Source organism: Ahaetulla prasina, chromosome 6 (genome assembly GCF_028640845.1).
Source record: "Ahaetulla prasina isolate Xishuangbanna chromosome 6, ASM2864084v1, whole genome shotgun sequence".
Lineage (NCBI taxonomy): Eukaryota > Metazoa > Chordata > Lepidosauria > Squamata > Colubridae > Ahaetulla > Ahaetulla prasina.
The window spans coordinates 57,779,432-57,803,845 of record NC_080544.1 but is presented as its reverse complement, the minus strand read 5'-3'; the positions used below and the strand labels follow the sequence as shown (position 1 = coordinate 57,803,845).

Sequence of the window (24,414 nt, the reverse complement as noted above, 5' to 3'; positions counted from 1 at the left end):
TATTGTCCAATCAACAGTCTTGCTGCTGTTATTAAGTTCAAAATCAGTTTAGTCTCAATCCCTGTACAATCCATTATAATTCCCAAAAGGAAAAATTGTGGCAGGAACTTTATCTTCTTCTTCAGTACATTTTGAATAATCCACCAAATTCTTATCCAAAAGACCTTAATTTTCTTGCAAGTCCACCAAATATGAAAATATGTAGCATCATCACAATCACACCTCCAACATTTCGCTTGGATATTAGGATACATACATGATAATTTTTTGGGATCTAAATGCCATCTATAAAACATCTTATAAAAATTTTCCCTTAAATTCTGTGCTTGTGTAAACTTAACATTTCTAACCCAAATTTTCTCCCATGTTTCCAACATTATTGGTTCCTGAATATTCTGTGCCCATTTTATCATACAATCCTTTACCAAATCCTTTTCCGAATCTATTTCAAACTAGCAATTAAAACTGTATTTCTTACCAAAACTTTAATAAAGCTTTTCACAGATGTTCAATGACACCCTGAAGGAATTTTTACGATGTATTTTGTTTCTCCTGAGAGACTTGTTACAAGCCTGTGACAAAAGTAGAAATAGTGCTGACATGGAAAGATGACAGGTATTTTCCACTTCCACCATATAATTACTTAAAATAACTGGAGTCACAGAGGGCTGTTTAATAGACCTATTAACTGGAGCCTGTATTTTATAAGGAATCAGTTATATAGCATATTGTTGACATGAATAGAAGAAACATTTTTTTAAGTGCAGAAATTGCCTGCAAAAAGAACACTATCAGAAAATGAACATTCTGACACCATTGATGGCACAAAAGATTTTTCAGTCTTTTTAGCAAAGCCCAGTTTTCCAGAGTCATGGTTTTTAAAAATATAGTTTTCATCCATTTTTCTTATTCTTGGGATTTACATTATAGAATTACCTTTTTAAAAATGTATCTTCTATGTCCAAAACCCCTTTTATCAATAGTTAAAATGAGTCACTTGTCTGACTGCTTTGCTCAACAATCACAATCCTGACACTCCCAGTTTTTTTCGTTGAACAATCTCTTAGATCGCTGAGGACAGGCTGAAATTGCTGCTTGTCAGGAGGATTTCAGCTCCATGCTGCAATTTCAGTTCTCCATACATGGAGGAAAAATCCTTCAGTGGGCTGCAGAAACCATGCTGAAATCTTCAGGTTTTGAGCTCGAGTCCTGTAGCCTTCAGAAGAATTTGGGGCCCCCTCTATTCCCTCTACTTGCAAACTTCCTTGCCAGCTTCCCCAGATTTTCTGGGAGAGCTAGCAAAGATTGTAAATGGCAATCACTTGATCACGTAGTGTTTGGCAACCACATGTAAATGGGAGCCACCTGCCAAGTGCCTAAAATGCAATCAGGTTATGGAATGAGTGTGGGGGAACACAACCTTTTATGTTGGCTGAAAATGTTTAGACCATAAAGCATTCTTTCCAAGGCCACCATAATGTTGGTAGTTAAATGACCAGTCATAAGTCAAGGACTATGTGTACTGTATATTTACTTGATGAGATTGCCATACTGTTTTCTGTTGGAGATTGGATTTGTTTAACTTTCATTCTCAATCTAAACATAAGCCTCAACAAACAGCCATGCCCATTTTACACTGAAAGAGCAGCTATTTATATGGGGATGGATGGATCAAATATAACGTATATGATGGATGAACAGATCTGATATACATTAGGAAGCTGTTTCCAGTAGAATCTACTGATCAGAACTGGAATTTATTTTTTTATTGCTAGATCTTTTGGGAAGATTCCATAGAAGTTATCAATATAACATGTAACAGAAAATTTCAAAGCTTAAATAAGAGTCATATGAAATGTTTTCCAAAATTTGTCCATATTATAGGACACAGATTGCATAATTTTCTATTCCTTTATAAAGTTCTCCATTTGTCTTTTTCCCCCTAAGCCACTAGGAACCTTTTCTTACAGGCTTCAGTAATGTCATCACTTGGGGACCCGTTTTGATATCTTCTTCATATCTTTGTAAAAATATGTGGCCGCAAATGTCCATTGTACTGTTAAAACTAAATTAACACTTTGACCAGCAACAGATGTTTGTTATTCCTGAAAATCCACTACAGCATTTTAGTGAAAATTTGTGTCATTGGCATAATGATTCATTTAATGAAGTCATGCAAATAGCAACAGAGTTTTGACCAGTCAAGGTCTGTTTAAGCAAAGATTCATTGTATTCCAAGAGTGCATGAAAAGTTTATATAGCTGCATTATTTAGCCTTATTTAAACACTGTTAAATCAAATCAGGAATAATTTGACTATTTCTGTTATAAAGAGAAGCACTGAATGAAAGATGGATTTTATAAATATTTGATAATGAATATGCAAATACAGAATTGCCCTATCCATGTAGCTGCTGTAGAATTAGGTCTGAAGGGATAATTTAAGCTATTGAATCTGATCTGCTGCTCAGTGCAGGAATGATTCACGTCATTGCAAAACTACATTCAGAATTATGTCAGTATAGCTAAAATCCACTGGTTTTAAAAAACCACTTAAACCACTGGTTTCAGATCTGTTTGTGTTGTATCAGAATATAATCAACAGTTTTCTGTGTTTTCTATAGCTTCTGGAAATCACTGATGGCCACAAAAAGTATTAATAAATGCATATGATGGAGAGGGTGGGTGCTGTAGTGGTGAAGATGCTAGCTTTGAAACCAGATGGTGAGTTTTAGGCCTCCTTCAGGCATGAAAGGTGGCTGGGTGACTTTGGGCCAGTATATCTCTCTCAGCATAACCCACCTAATGGGGTTTGTGTGTGTATGATTTTTGAGGGGAAAATAGGAGGCAGGAAGATAAATAACGTTCACCACTTTTAGTCTCTCTCTCTCTCTCTCTCTCTCACACACACACACACACACACACACACACACACACACACGATAATAACTTGTATACAGGTGAGTGATCTTGCCTATAGCATTTCTAATTCAATCTTATGTAAATTTGGTTTTTAAGCAGTCTTCACTTCAGACTATTCATTGAAGTTTGCAGCACAAAAATAGCCTGGTGAAATCCAGCAGGTTCTGGAGAACCGGTAGCAGAAAATTTGAGTAGTTTGGAGAATTGGCAAATACCACCTCTGGCTGGCCCCAGAGTGGGGTAGGAATGAAGATTTTGCAGTATCCTTCCCCTACCACACCCACCAAGCCGCGTCATACCCATCAAGCCACGCCCACAGAACCGGTAGTAAAAAAAATTGGATTTCACCACTGGTAGAAAGGTTACCCAGGAGCCTGGTTTTATTTTATTACATAGATTTAGGGATTATTCTTGCTGATTTAAAGGTGTGAATTCATTTCACTGAAGATGGGCAAAATTGGATCTGTTGAAGAGTTTCTGATTCCAAATATGTCAAGCCTATTTAAGCTGAGATCCCTTAGAAGTAAGCTGTTCCAAATTTAGTAGGATCTGCTTCTAAAAGGCATAATTTGGAATTGCACTGTCAAATGCATAAAGCTATATTGAAACATGTTTTGCTACATATATCTAAACTAATTTAAAATTACATTTAAAAAACCCTGGCAGTAGAGATCTATTACTTAATTGTACATCATCTGTCAGATCTTGTATATAAGGCACATAGTCTGGCTATGGTACTTTGCCACAGCAGCAATAACAGAACACTTAACACAGATTCCACTATATTCCTAAAACTGTAATATAATAAATTAAAAATGTTTTTCCTTGCATTACAACAAAGAAATACACAGTGGTAAAAATGTTGAAGGTTGCATAAATATCAGCCAAGATCATTGGAAAGAAAATGAGAATGGTGTTTGTCATACAGATATCTGTAAATTCTACAACATGTATATGTCTTCTCCCATGGGGAGATCTGCATATATGGTAGCTGTCAAAGAAGGAACTGTCAGAAAAGTTCTTTATTTAGTGGAGTTGCCCGTCCATTTGGAACATGCATGGAATATTCATTAATTAAAGCTGATGTATTTTTAAGCATCTCATGGAACATGTCCATAGCTTTTCTGTAAGTGCTTCGTTGCAGTACAAAGGGCCGGAAAAGGTTCAGTGGTTCTGCCTTTTGAAACTCCACTGGAACACCCAGTTCCTGTGGCAGATTTCTATTTCCAATGAAAAAGTGGTAAAGCCTTTTTTCTTGCAAGCTTTTCTCCAAAAAGTTGAGTACATCTTGTAGCCTGGCCTCCAGACAGTCAGAAGTCCATGCTGAACTAGGATGGATTTGTAGCAAATGCAGCATTACTGTTTTGAAGTGGTAGTTTGTCAGGCTACTCGGTTCTGTCAGATTGCACTGCTTTCCATGAAGGAAAGACAAAATCTGGAGGCAACTGAGGTGGCAAGGATTAGCAGGCAAAGTTTTGGAAATAAACTGGATATATCTTTTCTCATACACAGTAAAGGTGAGAAACCAGTGAGTGTTGCTGGTGAAGCTCTGTGCCAAGCTGTTGAATGGAAAGTGAGAGATAAAATATACATCAGAATCTGCGTATTGTACCACAGGCCTGAGATTGAATGTGATGGTTTTCCCAGACCTGAACTTGATTTTCAGGGCACCTGGAGTATCCAGGTGATTAAAAACAAGACTGAATTCATACTTGTGTGCAATTTTATTCCATCCCTTGGTAAGTGCCATCTGGAACCATGTCATAACCTGGTCAGAATCAAGATACTGAGTGTCTTTGAAGCAAAGGAGATCTTCCATATGGTTACTCTGTCTAGTTTGGCTCACTTTGCTATGAAGCAGACAAAGTAAATCTTCCCCCAATTTAGTTTTATCACAAATACAACTTGATGAGTTCTCATCTGCCCGGATGATCTTTATCATACCATAACTTCCTTTGTCTGGTAGAATAGACTCTTCTGAACACCAGGTCTCAAACTGGAAACAGTATGGCTCTGGGGGATTAAAGGGGACAATGAAATCACAAGTGAAAGGCTTGTTTGCTCTCCAGTTTTCATACATGCTCCCAACTCCTATAGACTCTTCCACTTCCATGTCAGTATCTCGGTTACACACGCTTCTCAAAGCTTCTAATAAATCATCTGCAAAGCCTTCCACAAGCTCTCGGTTCCTAGCAATATCACTTGTCATATTCTGGAGGCATCTTTCATAAAAACTGTCCAATGTGACTTTGTCTGGTAGAATAAAACCCTTGAATGGTCTTCCTAGCACATTAATTTCATCATCTTCTTTGGTATAATCTTGCCAGTTCCCTTCCTGGTAATCCTGTCTCCAGAATTCAATCAGAAGAAAGACTATCATGGACAAAGCAGTCCAGAAATTCCAAGAAAGTGAATCATGGTCATACTGTTTTTCTGGTCCAGTCTTCTTCTCCTCTGAAGAATCCACTGAAACTTCTTGTGCTGCTAATTCCTGCTCCAGTTTCAGCTGCTCTAGCCTCAGGTTCTCCTCACGCTCTTTCATCTTTTCAATGATTTCTTCTGTGTTTTCAAAAACAGTAACATTTTCCTTTGGGAACAGAAGTGGATGGTTGATAATAGCTGTTATTACCACCAAGCACACCCGGAAGAATCCGGCCGGCATAATAAAATCTTACCTGTGAGAGAGACAAAGAGAAACAGTTAGCTTTGCTAATAACAGCACATAGATATGAAGAAGTATATTACTGGTATTGCTGAAATAACCGTCTACTATTTTTCTTACTTTTCTCTCTAGTTCTAAAAATGTCCATGATTTCAGACATAGGAAGCAATGATCTTTATATCATGTATAAATGTTAGTATAGTTCAGGAATTTATATAAAGAGAATAGGTACTACCAAGAGAAAGGGGGAGACATAAAAATATCAATTTCAAGCAAAAGTTGGATGTTGGATGTTAATTATAAACCCTACAAGAGTAAAAGAAACAAATTGCAATGTTCATTTTGTCAACGGTCCATTTAATATTGCTACAAAGATGAAGTGTATGAAGAGTGTTCCCACTGCTGTCAAGAGACTAAATTTATTTGATAGCTAATGAGATACAAAAATATGACTCCTTTGAAATTTCAGAAGGAACAAAGCAAAACAAAAACCCTTAACTAATTTTATATGTGGATATCCTAAGGCTGTATTAGTTCTTACGGTTTTACATATTGATCTAACAATCTGTGTGTACTCTAAAATAAGCAGAAAAAAGAGAGCTTTCTTAAGACAGAAAATTGTTACCTATTGTATACTGTAGGTATACTGTAAATACACAGTATTTACAAAGATAATAGCCTTAAACCCACTATTTATTCCTCCTTTGTATTTGTAATTGTTTTGCTTTTAAACTTTCATTGAGTCAAACATTCTTCACAATGAGGAAAGTGCTAGCTTACATAACCATTCAATTACTCACACATATGTATGTAAACGGATTCATACTTCTGAGTTTTCATACAGCACTATCTATAGACACTGATCTTAGATCATTCACATAAGCAAGTTGAAATGGATGTTTGGTATTATGCAGTCAACACTCTACACATGAAACAGTTCTGGCTAATAAATCATACTAGTTTTAATACATCTGTCCTCTAAAGAAACATGGGCTAGAGTTTCAGTCAGACTGGCTGCACATGACTCAGGCACATGATTTTCATCCGCTACACAAGGAGAGTCAGTGGCAAGTTAGCAGGTCGCGAGTCGGTCCCATTACTTTTTTGCTTCCTTATGCTTGCTTCTTAGTGTCTGGCCGTGGTATCTCTGTAGCATCTGCTTGCAATAGCTGTTTTCCTGGGACAACAACCAACCCATCTACCCATTCATGCTCTGTAGCACCTGCCTGTAGCACTGACCAGCCCTTATGTGGCTCTAACATATAGGTCTCACCCATCAATTGCTTGTCTGGGGCTCCTGCCTTTTCCCACTTCGCAGTCACATCGCAGTACTTCCTGGATTGCTGTTGCTGTGCAATATGACCATGTGACATGTCATGCTTTACAATCACATTGCATAATGATGGAAATTCCAGTTCTAATTGCTATCATAATCCAACTAGTACTCATAGTCATTTTGAAAATTAAAGAAGCATTTTCCAGGGGCCTTTTGGCCTTTATGTTTGTTTTAACTAAATGGTGCTTATGTTGTGTTAGATTTTTACTAAGCACATGTGACTTTTAATGTTTTGGTCTTGATTTTGTAACAGCATTGGGGAGTTATTGTTAATGTTTGATTTTTTTTCAAGGATGGCTCCACAAACACGTGAATAAGTAGTCTAAATTATCTAAATCAGTAGTTAAATTATTATTTGTTATTAAGTTTATATTCTGCCCATCTTGCAGTTCAAGGTGACTCTGAGAAGCTTACCATGTAATAAAAATACAGATAAAAACAATTATAAATATAAAATCAGATTAAAATTACAAAACATTAAAACAAAGTAAAAAAGTAAAAAAAACAGGGGATTGGAGCAGAGCAATAGTGTTGTGTTACTGCATCAAATATGTCTAGCCAACAATGGAACAATGCATCCTTGTGCCAAAACTATCTTCCCCAAAGCTGAGATAGACAGAAGAGTCCTAACTTCGTATTCAAAGGAAAGTATAGCTTTTTGGAGTTGTGCGCAAATAAGGGGCCTCTGGTGGCTCAACAGACTAATGCAGTCTGTTATTAACAACAGCTGCTTGCAATTACTGCAGGTTCAAGTCCCACCAGGCTCAAGGTTGACTCAGCCTTCCATCCTTTATAAGGTAGGTAAAATGAGGACTCAGATTGTTGGGGGCAATAAGTTGACTTTGTATATAATATACAAATGGATGAAGACTATTGCTTGACATGCCTCCCACCGACCCGTACGCTCTCACAGAGAGGGTCTTCTCAGGGTGCCGTCCGCCAAGCAGTGTCGGCTGGCGGCCCCCAGGGGAAGGTCCTTCTCTGTGGGAGCACCTACTCTCTGGAACGAACTTCCCCCCGGTTTACGCCAATTGCCTGACCTTCGGACCTTCCGCCGGGAACTGAAAACTTATTTATTTATACAAGCAGGACTGGCCTGACTTTTTAAATTCTAAATTTAAATTTTAAACTTTTAATGGTAATTTTATTGGGTATTTTTATGGTCAATCGACGGTTTTAATCTGGCCTTTCATTGAATAAGCTTTTTAATGGTTATTTTAATATGTATATTTATTGTTTTAAATGAAGGCTGTACACCGCCCTGAGTCCTTCGGGAGAAGGGCGGTATAGAAGTTTGATAAATAAATAAATAAATAAATAAATAAATAAGCCACCCTGAGTCTTCGGAGAAGGGCGGGATATAAATGCAAAAAACAAAACAAAACAATTAATAATCTTCTTTGCATAACAGCATATATGTGTAATACAGTAATTATTAGGCCTTGCATCAGGCCTGGAAAAACGAAATTCAAGTCCACTATGATTATGGTAACATAGTGGGTCACTGCTTCTCAGCTCAAGCTATTTCACAGGCTTGTGTTCTGGGGATAAAATAAAGATACAACCATGACCAGGTATCCTCCACAACTTGAAAACAGATAGGAGGTAAATAAGCAAAATAATTCAACATCAAACTTATTCATAGATTTAGAAATTTTCCAAATCAGTCTCAAGTCATGAATTTCTTATTAAAGCGCAGCACGATGCTATATTTAATAAAATTACAGACTTACATTACCAAATAGGTCTCAGCTCTGTATTCCAATAGTGCCATATTTATCATGGAAAGAACATCTGGGAGTTGGTGCAAGTTATCCACTATTGGCAAGCTCTACCCCACTCTGTGCCAACCTGCAACACATGGATGTTTTGGAACAATAATTGTCAGGATCCCCAAGCAGAATGACTCAGTTCTGAGAGTTGTAGTCCCAGATGCCCATTTGGAGAAGGTTGCTCTGTATCATATGATTTCTTTCAGAAAAGCAGTCAAATCAACATTGGATAAATTATGAAAGAAATTCACAATTTCTATATCTGTGAAGCAGAATTCAGATGACTATATGTAAAGAAGGGCTAGATAAACCTGCTCTTGCAGATCCTGAGAAGCAAAAAAACCAGATTTACTTGTTATATGACTGGTACACTGGATTTTCCTAGTGAAATCATAAATTTCAGAAGACTCTCACACTATTACAAACTAAGCTACCAGAATTCTGCAGGCAGGGTCTTGCAAACTGTATTTTAATAATAAGCAGAGGGAACTGGAACAAAAATGAATGTTGCCTATTGTGATTATATGTATTTTTGTATTTAATAGGTGGGAAAAAGTAGGTTTGGGCCCAAAATTTGAAGAGAGATAGTGTACAATGGTATAAATTTGATGATCCAGGAAGGGGCCTGAAGAATGACTACCTTTAACTGATCCCTACCAAAAGCATGCTGACCCAGGGTGAGGCTTAGAAAACAAGGACAAGATATATATGAAATGCCCAAAGATGTAGGTTATTAGTGTGTAAATTTAAATAGGGAATATCACAAAGTGAAAGATTACGTGTTCCAATTCAGCTGCCTGGAATGGTGCCCAAGTCTATTATCTGCCTAGCTAATATTGCATTGTAAAATTTTCTTGCATTACAAATATATTGGTCCCTTTATATATTTGCATGCTTTCTAAAACAAAATGCTTCACTCTGCAGTGTAGCAAGCTTGGTTTGGGATTATACATTTAAATACAAGCAGCAGTCAAGGCAGTGCAACAATTATGATTTGGGATCCAGTCTAGGGAGATCTAGGTTCATATGTACTCTCAGCCACTTCATCACTAAGGGAACTGGACTAGTTGCTATTCTCATCCCAGCCTACCTCATACAGTTATTTTGGAGAAAAATCAAATGAGTACTGTAAGTACAGAAACTTGAAATCCTGGGCAAATTATAGAATATAATTCATAAATATAAACAAGAATTAGGCCACCTTTGCTTTGAACATATATTAGTCCAAGAAAAATTAAAAGTTTAATTTAATTTTAATTAAAAATTAAAATTATCCTCCTGGTTTGGGATAATTTTAATAAGACATCAGGAAAAATTAGATACATAATTTAAAGGACAGATATCTCTTTCTCTCCACACAATGTCACTGAGGATTTTAAAAATTAAATTATAAATTACGTAGCCAGCTTGCATCTTTATAGGTTCACAAGAAATCTCCAGGATTTCCTTTTCTGGGCTGTTATTAAAAATAGAACAGTATGTAGTATGCATACTTTGAGAAGCAAATATAACACTGCCAATGATATCTTCTCTGAGGCATCCTGATCTCAGAGCTGAGCAAATGCACGTGGCTTGTTGTCTAGTTAATAAAAATTATAAAATAATTTAAATAAAGATCAGAGGGCAAGATTTCATGACCATTTATTGGTGAAATTATTTTGGGGTTATTTTGACAATGAATATAGGTTAATATTTCGCAAGTGTCTATAAATCTACTGTACATTCATTGCCTCACACAATATTGCCCTGAAATAATTTTAACAAAACATACAGATAATTGTACATAATTAAGATAAGATGTGAAAAACAATGTGCATTTAAACAGGTCCAGCAGTGGCCCTTTACAAACATCCCATGAGGGTGATGCCCCAAACGGATGATGAATTTTGATGAGTACATGAATGAAGGTGCTTAGAGTTCTCCTGACAGCTTTGGTGGGCAGTTCTGGTTTTTTTGGATGTAGTTTTGGAAAATGAAGACTACCAAACAGCAATACCCATACCAATCCCAAGAAGCCTTTTAATTAACCAAAGACCTCAGAGAAATGAAGTGGTTGAAAAGATACCTAGATTGATAGTGGCAGAAAACCAAAAAAAAATGTGACTGAGCAGTGGTAAAAGCTTATCTCGGAGCCTATATAATTTTGGTAAGCGCAGTGAAGCATCAGTTCTTGCATTAGTTTTTTCCAATTACCTAGGCTCTTTGAGGGAAGAATAAGCAGAATAAGACCTTGAGGCTCACTGGATGGTTTTGTAGATTTTGTGATAAGAGTTATTTACATTTACTTTAGGACAGATGCAAGTTGTGCAGAATTCAATGTAGTGTGTGAGGCTACATCCTGAAATGCTATCTGGGATTTTTTTTCAGTTACTGGACTGACAAAGTGGTCAGAGTTTTCTGGAACAGGTTTTTCTTTTCTGGAACAACATCTATAGTTTGGATATAAGATGGAGAGAAGAAATAACCCTGAGGAACAGAAAGAAGAGCTGAAAACTAGGCAACAGATAAGATGTAACTGATTCTGGGATAGAAATGTAATTCAAGAAAGCATCTCAGACAAGACTCTTCAGGAAGATAGAGGGAGGAAGAAGCTGATTCAGACTTGCAAGGTTCTATTACTATAACCTTATAATAAAAGTGATGTTAAAATGGGAGAAAGACAAATAGCTATTATCTTGTTATGTTTTACAAATAGAAATTTATGACTTTAAGAAATGCTTCAAAGGTGCTAAATTTCATAGAAAGGAGAACAAGATTTTCCAAGTTTTTTAAAAAAATCAGTTTTAAGCATACTCTGTCACAGCGGAATGAAATGAAATCTGTAGTATTTCACCTGCTGCATGTTCAACAAATTTCATATATGGAGAACAGAGGGTTGTATAAAAGGTAAGGATAGTTGAATTAGGAGGAGTTATTTGAACTGTTGGAAGAGAAGGTAACAAACTAAATAACAATTAAGTGGACAAACGGTAAAAAGAGGCATTTCTCTCTGCTGTCAAGTTCAAGGCTGGGACTGGGATAAATAGGATCACAAGGATCACTCTGATTTAAAGATATTAACAACTTAAAGAGTGCAGAATTCTTTCTTTATAGTATTTTATATTTATGTAGAAACCTTTTTTTTCTTTTTCAGTATGATTACAGCACTGTTGCCATTTGCAAGAATAGATTCCAAGTGACTTTTGCAAGTACCCATATAGGGAATGGAGTGAATTTGCCACAACATTCCATCTTGAATACTGTATATGAAAATTGATTTCACAATCTTTTAACTCAATCTGGAAGTCAAGCTTTAGCCAGATCTGGTGCACAAACCTAGCAGGATGAGAACAGTATTCGGAAACAAGCTACATCTCAATTCTGCTGCAGGCAGGGAAAGTCATATGTGAAGTAAACAGCAAGACAAGCCTGTAGATACCTCCTTAGGCAATGTATCATTTTAACATGAAGTGATGTGGTGCCTTAATGCTCCATCAGCATTCATCTCTGAAATTAAAGGTGTGGTTAATTTCCTTGTGTATAAATATGATGCATAATCCCTTTAATCTCAGTGCTGACAAACACAATAAGCTTGTTTAATATTTGTTAGTCTGCCTGTGCTTGTCAACTGGTGAGTGGTATTAGCTAGAATAAAGTATAGTCAAATTATAGTCCAGTTGTTGGGTGTGTTCGAAAGAGATGGCAGTAAGCACATGCTTTATAGTTCTGTACTTGGTTTCTGCTCTGCAGTGATTAAGCTCTTCATTTTTTATTCTGCTGCTGATTTTGAGATAGGAAAAGACCTTGAGGATTTGTTTTGGGACCATAAGGGTCTGTTTTAATTTTCTTTTCTCCAAGCTCTTGTGTGCTCCTAAGACATCTGTTGCAATCTCAAAAGAGAGGTAACATTTGCAGGAAGATCATAGACAGCAGAGCTGCAATTTGCCCATTAATGGTGCATAAAGAAGCAATTTTTGCAACAACGGGGAGTTCCTTGTAGGGATGTTGCTCCAACTAGGAATGTAAACAGACTGAATGATTTTGCTTTCCCTTTTAATGCGCTGGTGATATTGCAGGATCCAATCTTCTCTCTAGCTAAGTTCCCTGAGCAGCACGAGCCCAAAAGCTCAGAAGACAAAACATGTGATCCCGGTGACTGACCCAGATTGGATCCTGCAACATTATCCCGGGCCTTCATTCTCTGTGAATATGTATTTTAAAAAAATCTGTGATGAATGTGTGTTAAGAAGAGTTAAGAACTCTTTATTGTAGAAACAAAATATTTGAAGATTCAGGCATTGGCAGTTGATTACACAGATTTTAAACTAAGTATGATTTTAAACACTGATTAAAATTAGAGTGGATTGGAGACATTAAATTTAGGGTGGAGAATTGCTGTAATGAGTTGGATGCCACTTGAGTTGGCATCCAAATGAACAGAAATGTCTGCATTCAAAACTCTCAACATATAAAAGAACATAGGAACTACAAAACTTGTCAAGTCCCAGACTTATCTGTACCAAAATAAAGGTTCTCATTGTCACAGGAGAAAAGGAAAACTTTCAAACAAGTGTTCACATGAATAGGATTACAGCAGAGATCTGTAGAGTGTAAAAATAGTATAGTTAAGCATAATTTAATGTTTTTTTGATATACGAAATACAATTAAGGTAAGCTATTTTCCACTGTTCTGTTTGGAATTATACCAATAAAAGGAAAGACTGTTTGAACTGAAACGGAGGCTAGGGTTATTTTCATACAACTAAACCAAGCATTATTCTACATACAGAAAAAAATGTTAATATTAAGGATCAATGTTAATCACACATACTGTACCTATATTCTAGTTATGTGAATTATTTAAGAGAGTAAATTTTTTTTACATATTTTGTGTAACTTTCCTGACATACTTTTTTTGAACATCTCATATACAGTTATCCTGAATAAATATATGTACTTAGAAGTCTAGGTTAAACTTCTTTATACTCTTGTTATAATCTGATTTTTCTCAAATGCTAAAAGAAGTATTTGGCATAGACCATAAAGAAAATGTTCTTGAGAAATACAGGCAAGAAACATTACATAAACAGGTATTAAGAAGAAGAGACTCAGGCAAGATCTTCCCTTGCTCCTTAGCATATAAGAAGAAGGGTGGATAAAAGTTTCCACGATTGTGGAATGTTTCTTCTGTTCTTCTTGTGGCATCTGTTTCCTGCTGTTGTCTACATCAGGGGTCACCAACCTTTTGGACCTCAGGGACCACTAAATTCATAATTTAAAATCCCGTGGACCACTAATAGGATCTGCTTAATGACCAGTTGGGTGGGCGTGGCTGGTGGGCATGTGACTGGGTGGGCATCGCCAACTTCATGTCACTCGCATCATGTATATGGGATTTCATATACTCCTTGATTTTCCATGCACCGCCTGCCCCACCACATATATTGGACAATCAACAGAAGAATAAGTGCACGCATTGAAGAACACAAGAACTCAGTCAAAAAAGAGGAACCAACTTCTTCCCTGGTCCAACACCTTAAAGCCACAGGACACGATATTGACTTTAAAAAGACCAGAACTATCGCCAAAACTGAACACTTTAACAATAGAATAATCAGAGAAGCCATCGAGATAGAAAAACGCCCACACAGCATGAACAAACGAGATGATACCTCCCGCCTACCAGCCATTTGGAAACCCGCCCTTATTGACAAACGAGTCCCTAACACGAGGAATGACACCAGACCCACACTCACGAGGTCCACACAGGATGTCACCATCACACATCCACCCAGAAAGCAGACCCAAACCCACACTGATCATGAAGCACGACCAAGGACCAGAAGCCAGACCGCAGCTGCAACATTAGCCATTTCAAACCCCTCCAATCCATACATGCAGCAGACTGACACCCACTATGAAGATGTAGCACGACCACGAACACGAAGCCAAACAACAGCAATGCAGCTCACCAGCTCAAATCCCCCTGCAACTCAGACTAATCTGAGCACAACCAAGCCCCCACCCAAACAGGACACATCCCAGCCAATCAGAGCACAAAAAAAACCCCATCCAATCAGAGCACAGCCAAGCTCCCACCCAATCAGTTCAAACCCCCACTAGCAGTTAAAAAGGAAGAAACAGCTGCAATCACACATTGCTCCCAGAAGCACGAAGCTGAAGCCTGAAGATGACGAATGAGACTTCGTCGAAACATCGCCAAGACACTTCCAATTTTACGCGGGAGAAAACCCGAATAACCAAAGACCTACATACAAACACCCGCGAAAACCTCAGAAAACAAATATATATATATATATATATATATACATACACACACACACACACACACACACACACACACATATATATATATATATGTATGTATGTATATATGTATGTATGTGAAAAGCATGCTGGCAAAAGAAAACATTTTTTCTCACCAGCATAAATAAAGGTGCAGATGAAAGGGGAAGGGGTGATTTTCAGCCTTCCCTCCTTTTTCCAGCAAATTTTGAAGCAGACATTTTAATAAATTATTACCTTTATGGAGTATTATTTCTTCATCAAAATATAAGGATATTATGCAAACTCAAATTTTAAAAAAATTTGGTAACAAAGCATGTTGCCATAACCACTGTTTGTGACTTTCTCTCAAGCAATTTGCACAGATATAAGAATAAAAGGAACTTTCCATTTCTTTATGGTTGCCAATTTCTTTATCTACCTTTTTCATTTTCATGTATATTTCATTTCTAATCTCTGAACAGATTAGTGATTCCCACTTTTTAAAAATGTGGTACTAGAATTCAGCCATGAGTCTAAGAGGCATAGAATAAAGGAAAACACTATTCTTGACATGTTATACAAAATCTTTAGTTTTCAAGTTTTAATAATTATAAACTTAATGAGGCAGACCAAGGTATTTCCCCCTTTTCTCCAACGTTTTTGAATGCATTAATTAAGAATAAATAGGTATTACATGATGATTTTACAATAATTTCAAAAGAGAAACTATTTTTTGCCATGCATCAAAATGTTTTTATCAATTATAAAACAAGGAACTTCCTGCTTTCAATAGTTCAGTAAGGTTAGTCACATGGCCAGAATTGACCATTCCTTTCAGCATAATGTGAAATATAGATGTCACAGAAACCTGGGGGATTTCCTTTTTCTTTTCTGGAAAAATTCAAAATGGCTCCTCTTTTACCAAAGCAGAAATATCTCGCAATTCTAACAAGAACCAAATTCACCCTAGACTTGTTTTGTTTGGAGCAACTTGTACAATGTATGACACATTACTACTCTTATTGCCCTTATGTTTTTCTAGTGATGTGGATCTCAGGTAAATTTAAGGCTGGAGGTAAACTGCTCCCCAGTTCTTATTTTTTTCCTGGGCTTTTACATCTTTAAATATAATATATTAAAACACTAACTTGTATGGGTGTGAACCAAATATATGGTTGATTTATGGCTACTAAACAAACACATGCACAGTTACATACCCAAGAACTTGTCAATTGTTATAGGATGATTGTTTTTCATTGATTTAGTTGATGTAATTACAGTAATAATATATATTTATTCAAACAAAACTTTTGCCACTGATTAAGAGTTACTTCACTGAAATATTTGTTCAGTTACCTATTTATGAATGGGTAACTGAATATAGTATGATGCTTGTATCATATTTCAGCACAAGAAAAGATTCTATAATATTCATTTAATATGTTGAAATAAACACTGGCTTGTATTTTTAGTCTCCCATAGCAAAACATCTGTCTTAGGGTAGCCTGAAAACGAGAATATTTATTATGATACAAAATTTGTGGACTATGGCCCATTTCCTTGTGCCTTCCCTTGTCTCTGGAAGTAACCATAGTACTGAAATCCATTCCTGTGTTTATTTTCCTATTACCCTTGCAAGTCATTGTCAAAGACATAAATACATTACTAAAATTACTGTAATGCTCCTTATGCAGTATTATTTTTGAAGACAGCTCAGAATTCCTAGCTAATACTGAATGTGAAGGCAAGCATACCAATGTCAATTCTTATCATTCTATTACATCATCCTGGGCTTTTTAAATTGTCCTAAGGTTTATCTATAGGCATCATATAAAATGAATTAATTAAATAAGGAACAGAATTATTTTCGTATTTGGCCATGTGAAACTATTAACAGGATACAGATAAAGTACCATTGCGTTAAAGGGATTTTGGTCTCAGATAAAGCACAAAGGACTGGAAACAGTAACCTCATGTTCACTTGCAAGAAAAAAAATGATAGACACTATATTTGTGTGCACAGAACTGAGCTATGAGATTCAGTGTGACATAGTGGTTAAGATTCTGGAATAAGAGTTAGAAGACTCAGTAAGCGCCAACTCAGTAAGCTCAAACTGCCCAAGAAGCTGCTGATTCAGTTCTACAGAGGAATTATTGAGTCTGTCATTTGCACCTCTATAACTGTCTGGTTCGGTTCTGCAACTCAACAAGAAAAACACAGACTTCAGAGGATTAGAACTGCAGAAAAAATAATTGCTACCAACCTGCCTTCCATTGAGGACCTGTATACTGCACGAATCAAGAAGAGGGCCGTGAAAATATTTACAGACTCCTCGCATCCTGGACATAAACTGTTTCAACTCCTACTCTCAAAACGACGCTATAGAGCACTGCACACCAGAACAACTAGACACAAGAACAGTTTTTTCCCGAAGGCCATCAGTCTGCTAAACAAATCAACACTGTCAAACTATTTACTGAATCTGCACTACTATTAATCTTCTCATAGTTCCCATCACCAATCTCTTTCTATTTATGACTGTATGACTATAACTTGTTGCTGGCAATCTTTATGATTTATATTGATATATTGACCATCAATTGTGTTGTAAATGTTGTACCTTGATGAACGTATCTTTTCTTTTATGTACACTGAGAGCATATGCACCAAGACAAATTCCTTGTGTGTCCAATGACACTTGGCCAATAAAAAATTCTATTCTATTCTAAGACCTGAGTTCAACTCTATGCTCAGTCATGGAAGTCATTAGATTACTGTGGCCAGCCATTTTCTCTCTTCACAAGGATGTTTCTATGGAAAATATGAAGAAAGGGGAGACAGAAATCTAATTTAAATAACAATAATTTTTTTTAAATTTACATTTATATCCCGCCCTTCTCCGAAGACTCAGGGCGGCTTACAATGTATAAGGCAATTAGTATGATCTGAATTTAAAACTATTCTGAAAGGGTTGCATTATGAAAGCCACTATTTCTCTGTTACTAGAGAGTAATACTATTTTGCTTAAGGCAGAGAAAGGCAATGGCTGAAAAGACCAGGGACATGTTTTCCCACAATCTCAATGATAAAAGGAAATATCTGTTGATATTATGACATTTACAAAATGATAAATTATCAATTCTGGTGAACTAGTCTGGATATTCCAAATTTCTACATTCATCTGAGTGTATTATAATAGCCAGATATTTACTACATATTATGATATTTGCTTTTCCTTTTTCTGCCCATAAACTTTGAAAACGCTTGTCAGTGATAAAGACACTAAAAATTATGTAGTTAACCAAAGGGGAATCAAACTGCAACATAAGTATCCATCCAAATAAAAGCAAGAAGTAAGTAGACAACAAATGTAAACTTTCAACTATGAAAATGGGTGAAACAGTTGGAAAATTTATTCTACCAATTTAGTAATATGGAATATTAAAGAGATATGAATTTATTTTTTATTACTAGAAATATTGTCCATGGTGCACCTTGGAGGTTCCAAAAATACCAAATCTAATTTTCCTTTAATTTCTTTGTTAACCATTTCCACATAGGAAAACTGAAATTATTACAATAATAAAAAAGCCATGGTATTTGTCCTTATGGGAAATAGACCAGAATCAGCAACTATTTTGGACATGACTTTGATGAGAACAAACACTTATTTAGATAGTAACTATTAGTCTTTATTTAATATCTAATGACAGGATCTCCCTGTCATTAAAAGGCTAACTTGCAGCCTAATCACATTATGCCACAGAATAGATCAAATACAGAAGAAAGTACCGTAGTTTAAGATGTGGAAATTTGTTCCTTGCATAGTACACCTAAACTGTGTATGTTGATAGTTGGAAAGGTATTTCTACCATGTTATAGCACAGTGAAAAATAAGAAACCACAATATAGATTAAAAGATTTGGAAAAGAAATATAAGGACTATAGCCACTCTTCCTTGAGTGACTATCTTGTTTTGTGACTGTTAACAGACATAACCCTAATAATAAAGGAAATTGTAAGAATATTTGAAGGATAGTTAAAAAGATTCCCTGAAGCTAATATACCAGAAACGCTTATGGAGTGCTGGAGAAACCAAAATGACCTGCAAGAAAGACCAGAAGAAAAACAGAAAAGAGAATGGGAAGACAAAGCATTACATGGCCAGTACAGTACTTTAAAAAAATAACAGGCAAGGCAGATAACAACAGGACCTGATAATTGATAAGAGCAGGAAAGATGAAGTAAGAGACAGAGGGGCTAAATCTGGATGCATGCAATCCTTAAGAACAAATACATATAAAGCCAGAATTAAGAAGACAGCAACGGATAGCAGCAAGTGCTCCCTCTCTGGACAGATAGCAGCAAGTGCTCCCTCTCTGGAAAGAAGTGAAGGAATACTGTACCACTGGTTAGCTGCTACAGGAATATTGCACAGACTGACTACAAACAACAGCATGACAAAGTAGCAACAATGGTGCACTGGAAGATCTTCAAGAAATACCATTTACCTGCAAGCAAGAACTGATGGGACCATAAGTTAGAGAAAGTAATAGAAAATGAAGAAGCTAAAGTGCTCTGGGACTTTAAAATTCAAACCAAAAAGCCACATAACACCCCAGACTTAACAACTGTTGACAAGAAAGACAAAAAAGCCTGGATAGTGTATATGAGCGTATCTGGAAAATTGAAGACTAAGAATTCAAAAAAAATGACAAAATACAAAGAAATGACAAAAGAAATGAAATGACTGTGGTAAAAGAAAACAAACGTAGTACCAATAATAGGCATTCTTTGGTGCAATCCCAAAACAGTTGGAGCACCATAACTATTTAATGAAACATCTACAAGAAAACAACCAAGCTCAGAGAGCACCAAGGACCCCTCATTGACAAATTTATTGCTGTTGCTTATTCTCACGGAGAATTCTTTTTCTAGCTTACCCTTTTTTCTGTACACTGCTCCATTTTTTCCCTCTATTTTTCTCACATCCTACATCTTTGTGAAAAACCAAAAAAGGGTAGAGCAAACAGTTTTAATTTTTTCAACAGTTTTGAGTTTCTAGCAGTACATGAGCCAAGCAAAAATTTACACAGCAACATCCCTGTCCAGAATGTATTCAGAATGTGCCAATTCCCTACCTAAGACTCTCAAACTGGAATATTTACTTTCTGAAAACTATTAGCTATTAAAAGTCTAAGCTTGAAAATAAGCTGCCAAATAGAAATTTTGTTGAAGGATTTAAAGTCAATTTCCTCCACATTGGCTGCTCCTTAAAATTATTTAACTAATCAATCCAACACAGGGGAAAGACACTAAAGAAAGTCTGAAAATATACATATAACCAGAGGGCAAATGTATTGAAATGTTTCTAACCTATCTTTATCAGAGCAAGCAAGTTCAGGTCACAAAAGCTATCTATTCCCTCCAACTTGTAGGACTTGTGATTTGGACTTCAAATCTGAATAGCCAAGCCAGCATTGCCAATGGCAAGACACGGTGGCCGCTGACATCCACAGTATCTATATGAGTTTCTTATCTGAGCTCTCAATACTTTTTGAGCACTTCACATAACTAGATCTAGCAGTTGTAGCTCTACTGGGATCAATCAAGGACTGTGCTTTACTGTACTTTTCAGCATTCCGTTTCGAACATTTTTACTGTGACTGTAAAACTTACTCTAAACTTTATTCTTCAGGATCCACATATATAACTTTGTCTACAGATTTCTTGATCCATAAAATCTATTGGATTACAATCCCCGTAAGTCCCAACTTCCACAACCTGCTTGGGCTGGACCAATATGAGTCTGTGGGATTGCAAATTTGGAGAGTCCCAAGACGAAAAAGCTGTCTGCTAATTATGTGTGTATTATTCCTAGAGTGATCCATGAAATTTGGTATCTATAATGCAGAAAAACCTCTTAGATCAATATCACTGTGAAGCCAATGTGATTTTAAGGGAGTTATAAATAATCACAAATAAAAACAAGAATTCTGATTACTACCTAAGGAGTGTTTCAGGTGATGGTAATGCCAGGCTTAAAGATGGTCAGACAGAGAGGTTTATTTTCAAAAGGATCTTAAAAATGGAATTTAATAGCAATTTTGAATTCTGAATTATATTTACAGAATGAGATGGTTCCCAAATTATGGCATAGCATTTTAGTTCATAGAACTTAGCAAGGAGCAGGCAATCTTTTCCATTTGATGATTACAGGGTTTTTTAAAAAAAATTAATTGGCTGTAGGGAAGGATATCCACGACAGGCTAACATCACTGGGAGGTTTGGGGAGGAGAGCTGGGGTTTATTAAACTTTTAAATAGATGGATTTTTCCTTGCAGACTTTTGAGCCTGTTTCTACCCTTACAGTATTTTAATGAAGATCTTTCACTTAAAAAAAAAAAAAATCACAGTAAAAACGATCTGCCATTTTTTTGTTGAGGTTGGTTATGTAGTCTCACACTAGATGCTCCAAATTGGGTCTATGAGAGCACAGAGCTTATTTGTTACTCATTCTAAGCTTAGTTTATGTCAAACTCGTGGCGTCATATTGCTGTCATGTAATATTATGCGATGTTTTTCCCTTTGTGGATCTGGGATGGGTGTTGCCTGTGTTTGACGCATCCGGCCCATGGGCCGCTAGTTTGACATCCCTGGTTTATGTGGAAACCAACTCCATGTATCCTTCCATGGCTGTATCTAAGCAAAGATATATTCTAATACTTCTCCCACAGTACCAGCCAAATACCATTGAAAAGCCTACAAGCAAAGTGTTTTGAAAGAGGAAGATCACGTGTAACTTTTCTTGCATTTTGGATCATAGTTTCCATAGCCTGTGATCACTGGCCATTCTGAGTGATGTATACATTATCCCAAATTGCTGAATTCCATGTGGGATTCAAGAGAAGTTCCATGTAGCTTTCATAATTAAAACCACAGACTAACTTCATGAATTTGTTTAACGCCATTTAAAAGTACTGTACTCTCAGCTATACAGGGGTAATATTTAGAATTACATTTATCTATTAATTTAGTCTTAAATATGGCATATACTGCTAGATAAGCATGTCCATGCAGGATATATTTTGAGGGACCAGAATTTTACAAAACATAGTTACAGGCCAGGCACTTAAAACATATCTTTTCAACAATTATCTAGATTACAACTCCCTAGAATTTTCAGCTAAGCAGGGTTGTCAAACTCCTGGCCCAAACTCCAGATGCATCACACGCTAGCTATGCTCATGCCCTATGCTCATGCCCGGTTTAGCAAAGGGGAAAAAAGTCCCAATATGACATGTGACTCCACGAGTTTGACACCCTGAAGAAAATAGGGTCAGATTTGGACACAAGTGTTATAATACTGAAGTTATTGCAAGCTAAAAGAATAGAACAAAATTGAGTTTGTAATTGGGAGAATGCTTCACAACCAATGCTTAAATACCGATTTTGCTTATTTTACTGTTTATTACTAAATTACACATTTTAACAAATCTATCTAAGCAAATAAAAGTGGATACAACACAATCCTCAGTCATTTTCTCTTGAGGTACATAGCCTACTTGGATGGATTTCTGTGGTGGAGCTTTGCAGGATTTTCTGGTGCTTATTTTACTTATTTTTTATTTTATTTTTATTATTTTGCTTATTTTTAAATCTCTGGGCAAAGGAACTTTGCTTTTAAATTATAAACTTAATTGTCCCCCTTTTTACAGTTCCTTCCATTCTCTGTTCTCATCTCATCCTTATAGCTTCTGAGGACTTACTCTCAGGTGCTGGTAGAATTACAGCCTTGTGTTCTTATTAGGATGTATTTGTTTTTACTCTTAATGCTTCTTGTTAATTTGCATGTTGCTGTAAACTAGCCTGGAATTATTTGGCTCAGGAGAAGAATAAAATAAATTGTGGACAATTTAGCAGTTTAATAACAACAGCAAAAAAGCCCCCAAAGCATTTGTATGAATCGAAAGAGAAAGCTGAAGAGCCTGGAGAGAGGTGAACATAACTGGATAATCAGAATAAGGACCATAAAAAAAGTTTTCGGTATCCATCAGCAAGTTGAAAAAGCCAACTCCCTAGGAGGAGGAAAATGCTGTGTGGGAAATCAATTTTTTAAAAAACCACCTCATTTTTTCCCATAAAGTTTGAAGGGCCTTTCCTCTTCCGTTTCTTATTCTACAATGCTTTTGCCGGTCCTTTTTTCGGACTGTGGAAAACCCCCCGGGGCAAATTTAAAACTTTTTTCCCCAACCAGCTCTGAGGAAGGCGTCCGTCCATTTCCCCCCCCCCTTCGTTTAGCGATGTTCGACGGCTGCGAGCGGAAGGAAGGGAGGGCGGGGGGGGGGAGCGCAAACGTGACTCCTATCTTTAGCGGCGAAAAAGGCGGCGAGATGGGGCTGCGTTCTTTGCAAAAAGCAAATGCCACCAGCAGACTCCACTTTGCAGCCAGCATTTTCAGAGACAAAGCAGACGTCCGACAGAAAAGAAAAGCTATCTTAAATGAAAAGCTTGTCATTTTTTTGTGGCAGAGGAGTCAATATTGGCTATATACTTACTGCGTCCTGCAACAAACGTTTTACTTTACGTTTAAACGACCGAGAGAAACCGTTTTTAATCTGCTTTTTCAAGCCAGGTTTGTTTCAGGCTTCGACTTTTCGTGCCGACTGCGATCCAAACCTCTGTCTGAAGCACTTCCTTCTTCTCTGAGCATCCTACACGCCTGTTGCTTTTAGCTACGAGAGTAGCTTTACTACGATTTCCCCCCCTACTTTACTCATTTCCTGGAGATGAGCTTTTTTCTCTTTCTCTCGCCACCCAGCAGTTCAACTTTCTGCAAAGTCCCAGGACCTTCTTAAGGTGGAAGGCGGTGTCTTAACCAGCCCAGCGACAATATCTAGCTTTTTCAGACTTTCCTTTTTTCGCCGGTTAGAGCGCAGAGGAGAAAAGACTAGCGGATTCTTACCAGACACACTTTCCGAGTAGGACAGGACGTGGGGATGGGTGGGGGAGGAAGAGAGCGGATGGTGGACGCCCTTAAATCTCGCCGGTTGTGCAATACGCGAGGAAGCAGCAACTTTCCGGAGTTTGCTCCTCGTGGGTTTTTATTTTATTTATTTAATTTTGTCAAAACAATATATACAAGCATAACACAAAAAGATTATATAATGTATAAACAAATATATGAGGAGAAACAAGGAAGTATAAGCATATATATGGTTCTCTGGTTGTGAAAACAGTCTGTGCAACAAAGCCTCCTGTATGCAAATTTCCTTGTCCGGTTACACTGCCAAGATTTTTCTTTCATGTTTGGCCTTACAGTTGCCTCTTGAGAAACCCGAGGATGCTATGTTGGTTGCACACATGTTCAAATCCTTGGGGGAGGGGGAAGTCGAGGAAACGATAAAGAGCCCTGGGGATCAGCCCCAACCTTTTGTTCCCATGATAACTAATCA

The 24,414-nt window shown here is 36.8% G+C and overlaps 1 protein-coding gene across 4 annotated transcripts; it reads right to left on the bottom strand.

Moving 5' to 3' along the window:
- Nucleotides 1–3,278: 3,278 nt before the first annotated feature.
- ITPRIP (inositol 1,4,5-trisphosphate receptor interacting protein) lies at nt 3,279–24,042 on the bottom strand. Of its 4 annotated transcripts, none has more exons than XM_058188801.1 (2): nt 23,925–24,042; nt 3,279–5,596 (listed from the first exon to the last, which is right to left on the bottom strand). In XM_058188801.1, the coding sequence occupies exon 2, from the start codon at nt 5,581–5,583 to the stop codon at nt 3,931–3,933; it is 1,653 nt and encodes a 550-aa protein (XP_058044784.1). In that variant the 5' UTR covers nt 5,584–5,596; nt 23,925–24,042; the 3' UTR covers nt 3,279–3,930. The 4 variants fall into 4 exon arrangements, with proteins under 4 accessions (XP_058044784.1, XP_058044780.1, XP_058044782.1 ...); XM_058188797.1 differs by lacking the exon at nt 23,925–24,042 and adding an exon at nt 23,518–23,918; XM_058188799.1 differs by lacking the exon at nt 23,925–24,042 and adding an exon at nt 8,653–8,810.
- Nucleotides 24,043–24,414: the final 372 nt, after the last annotated feature.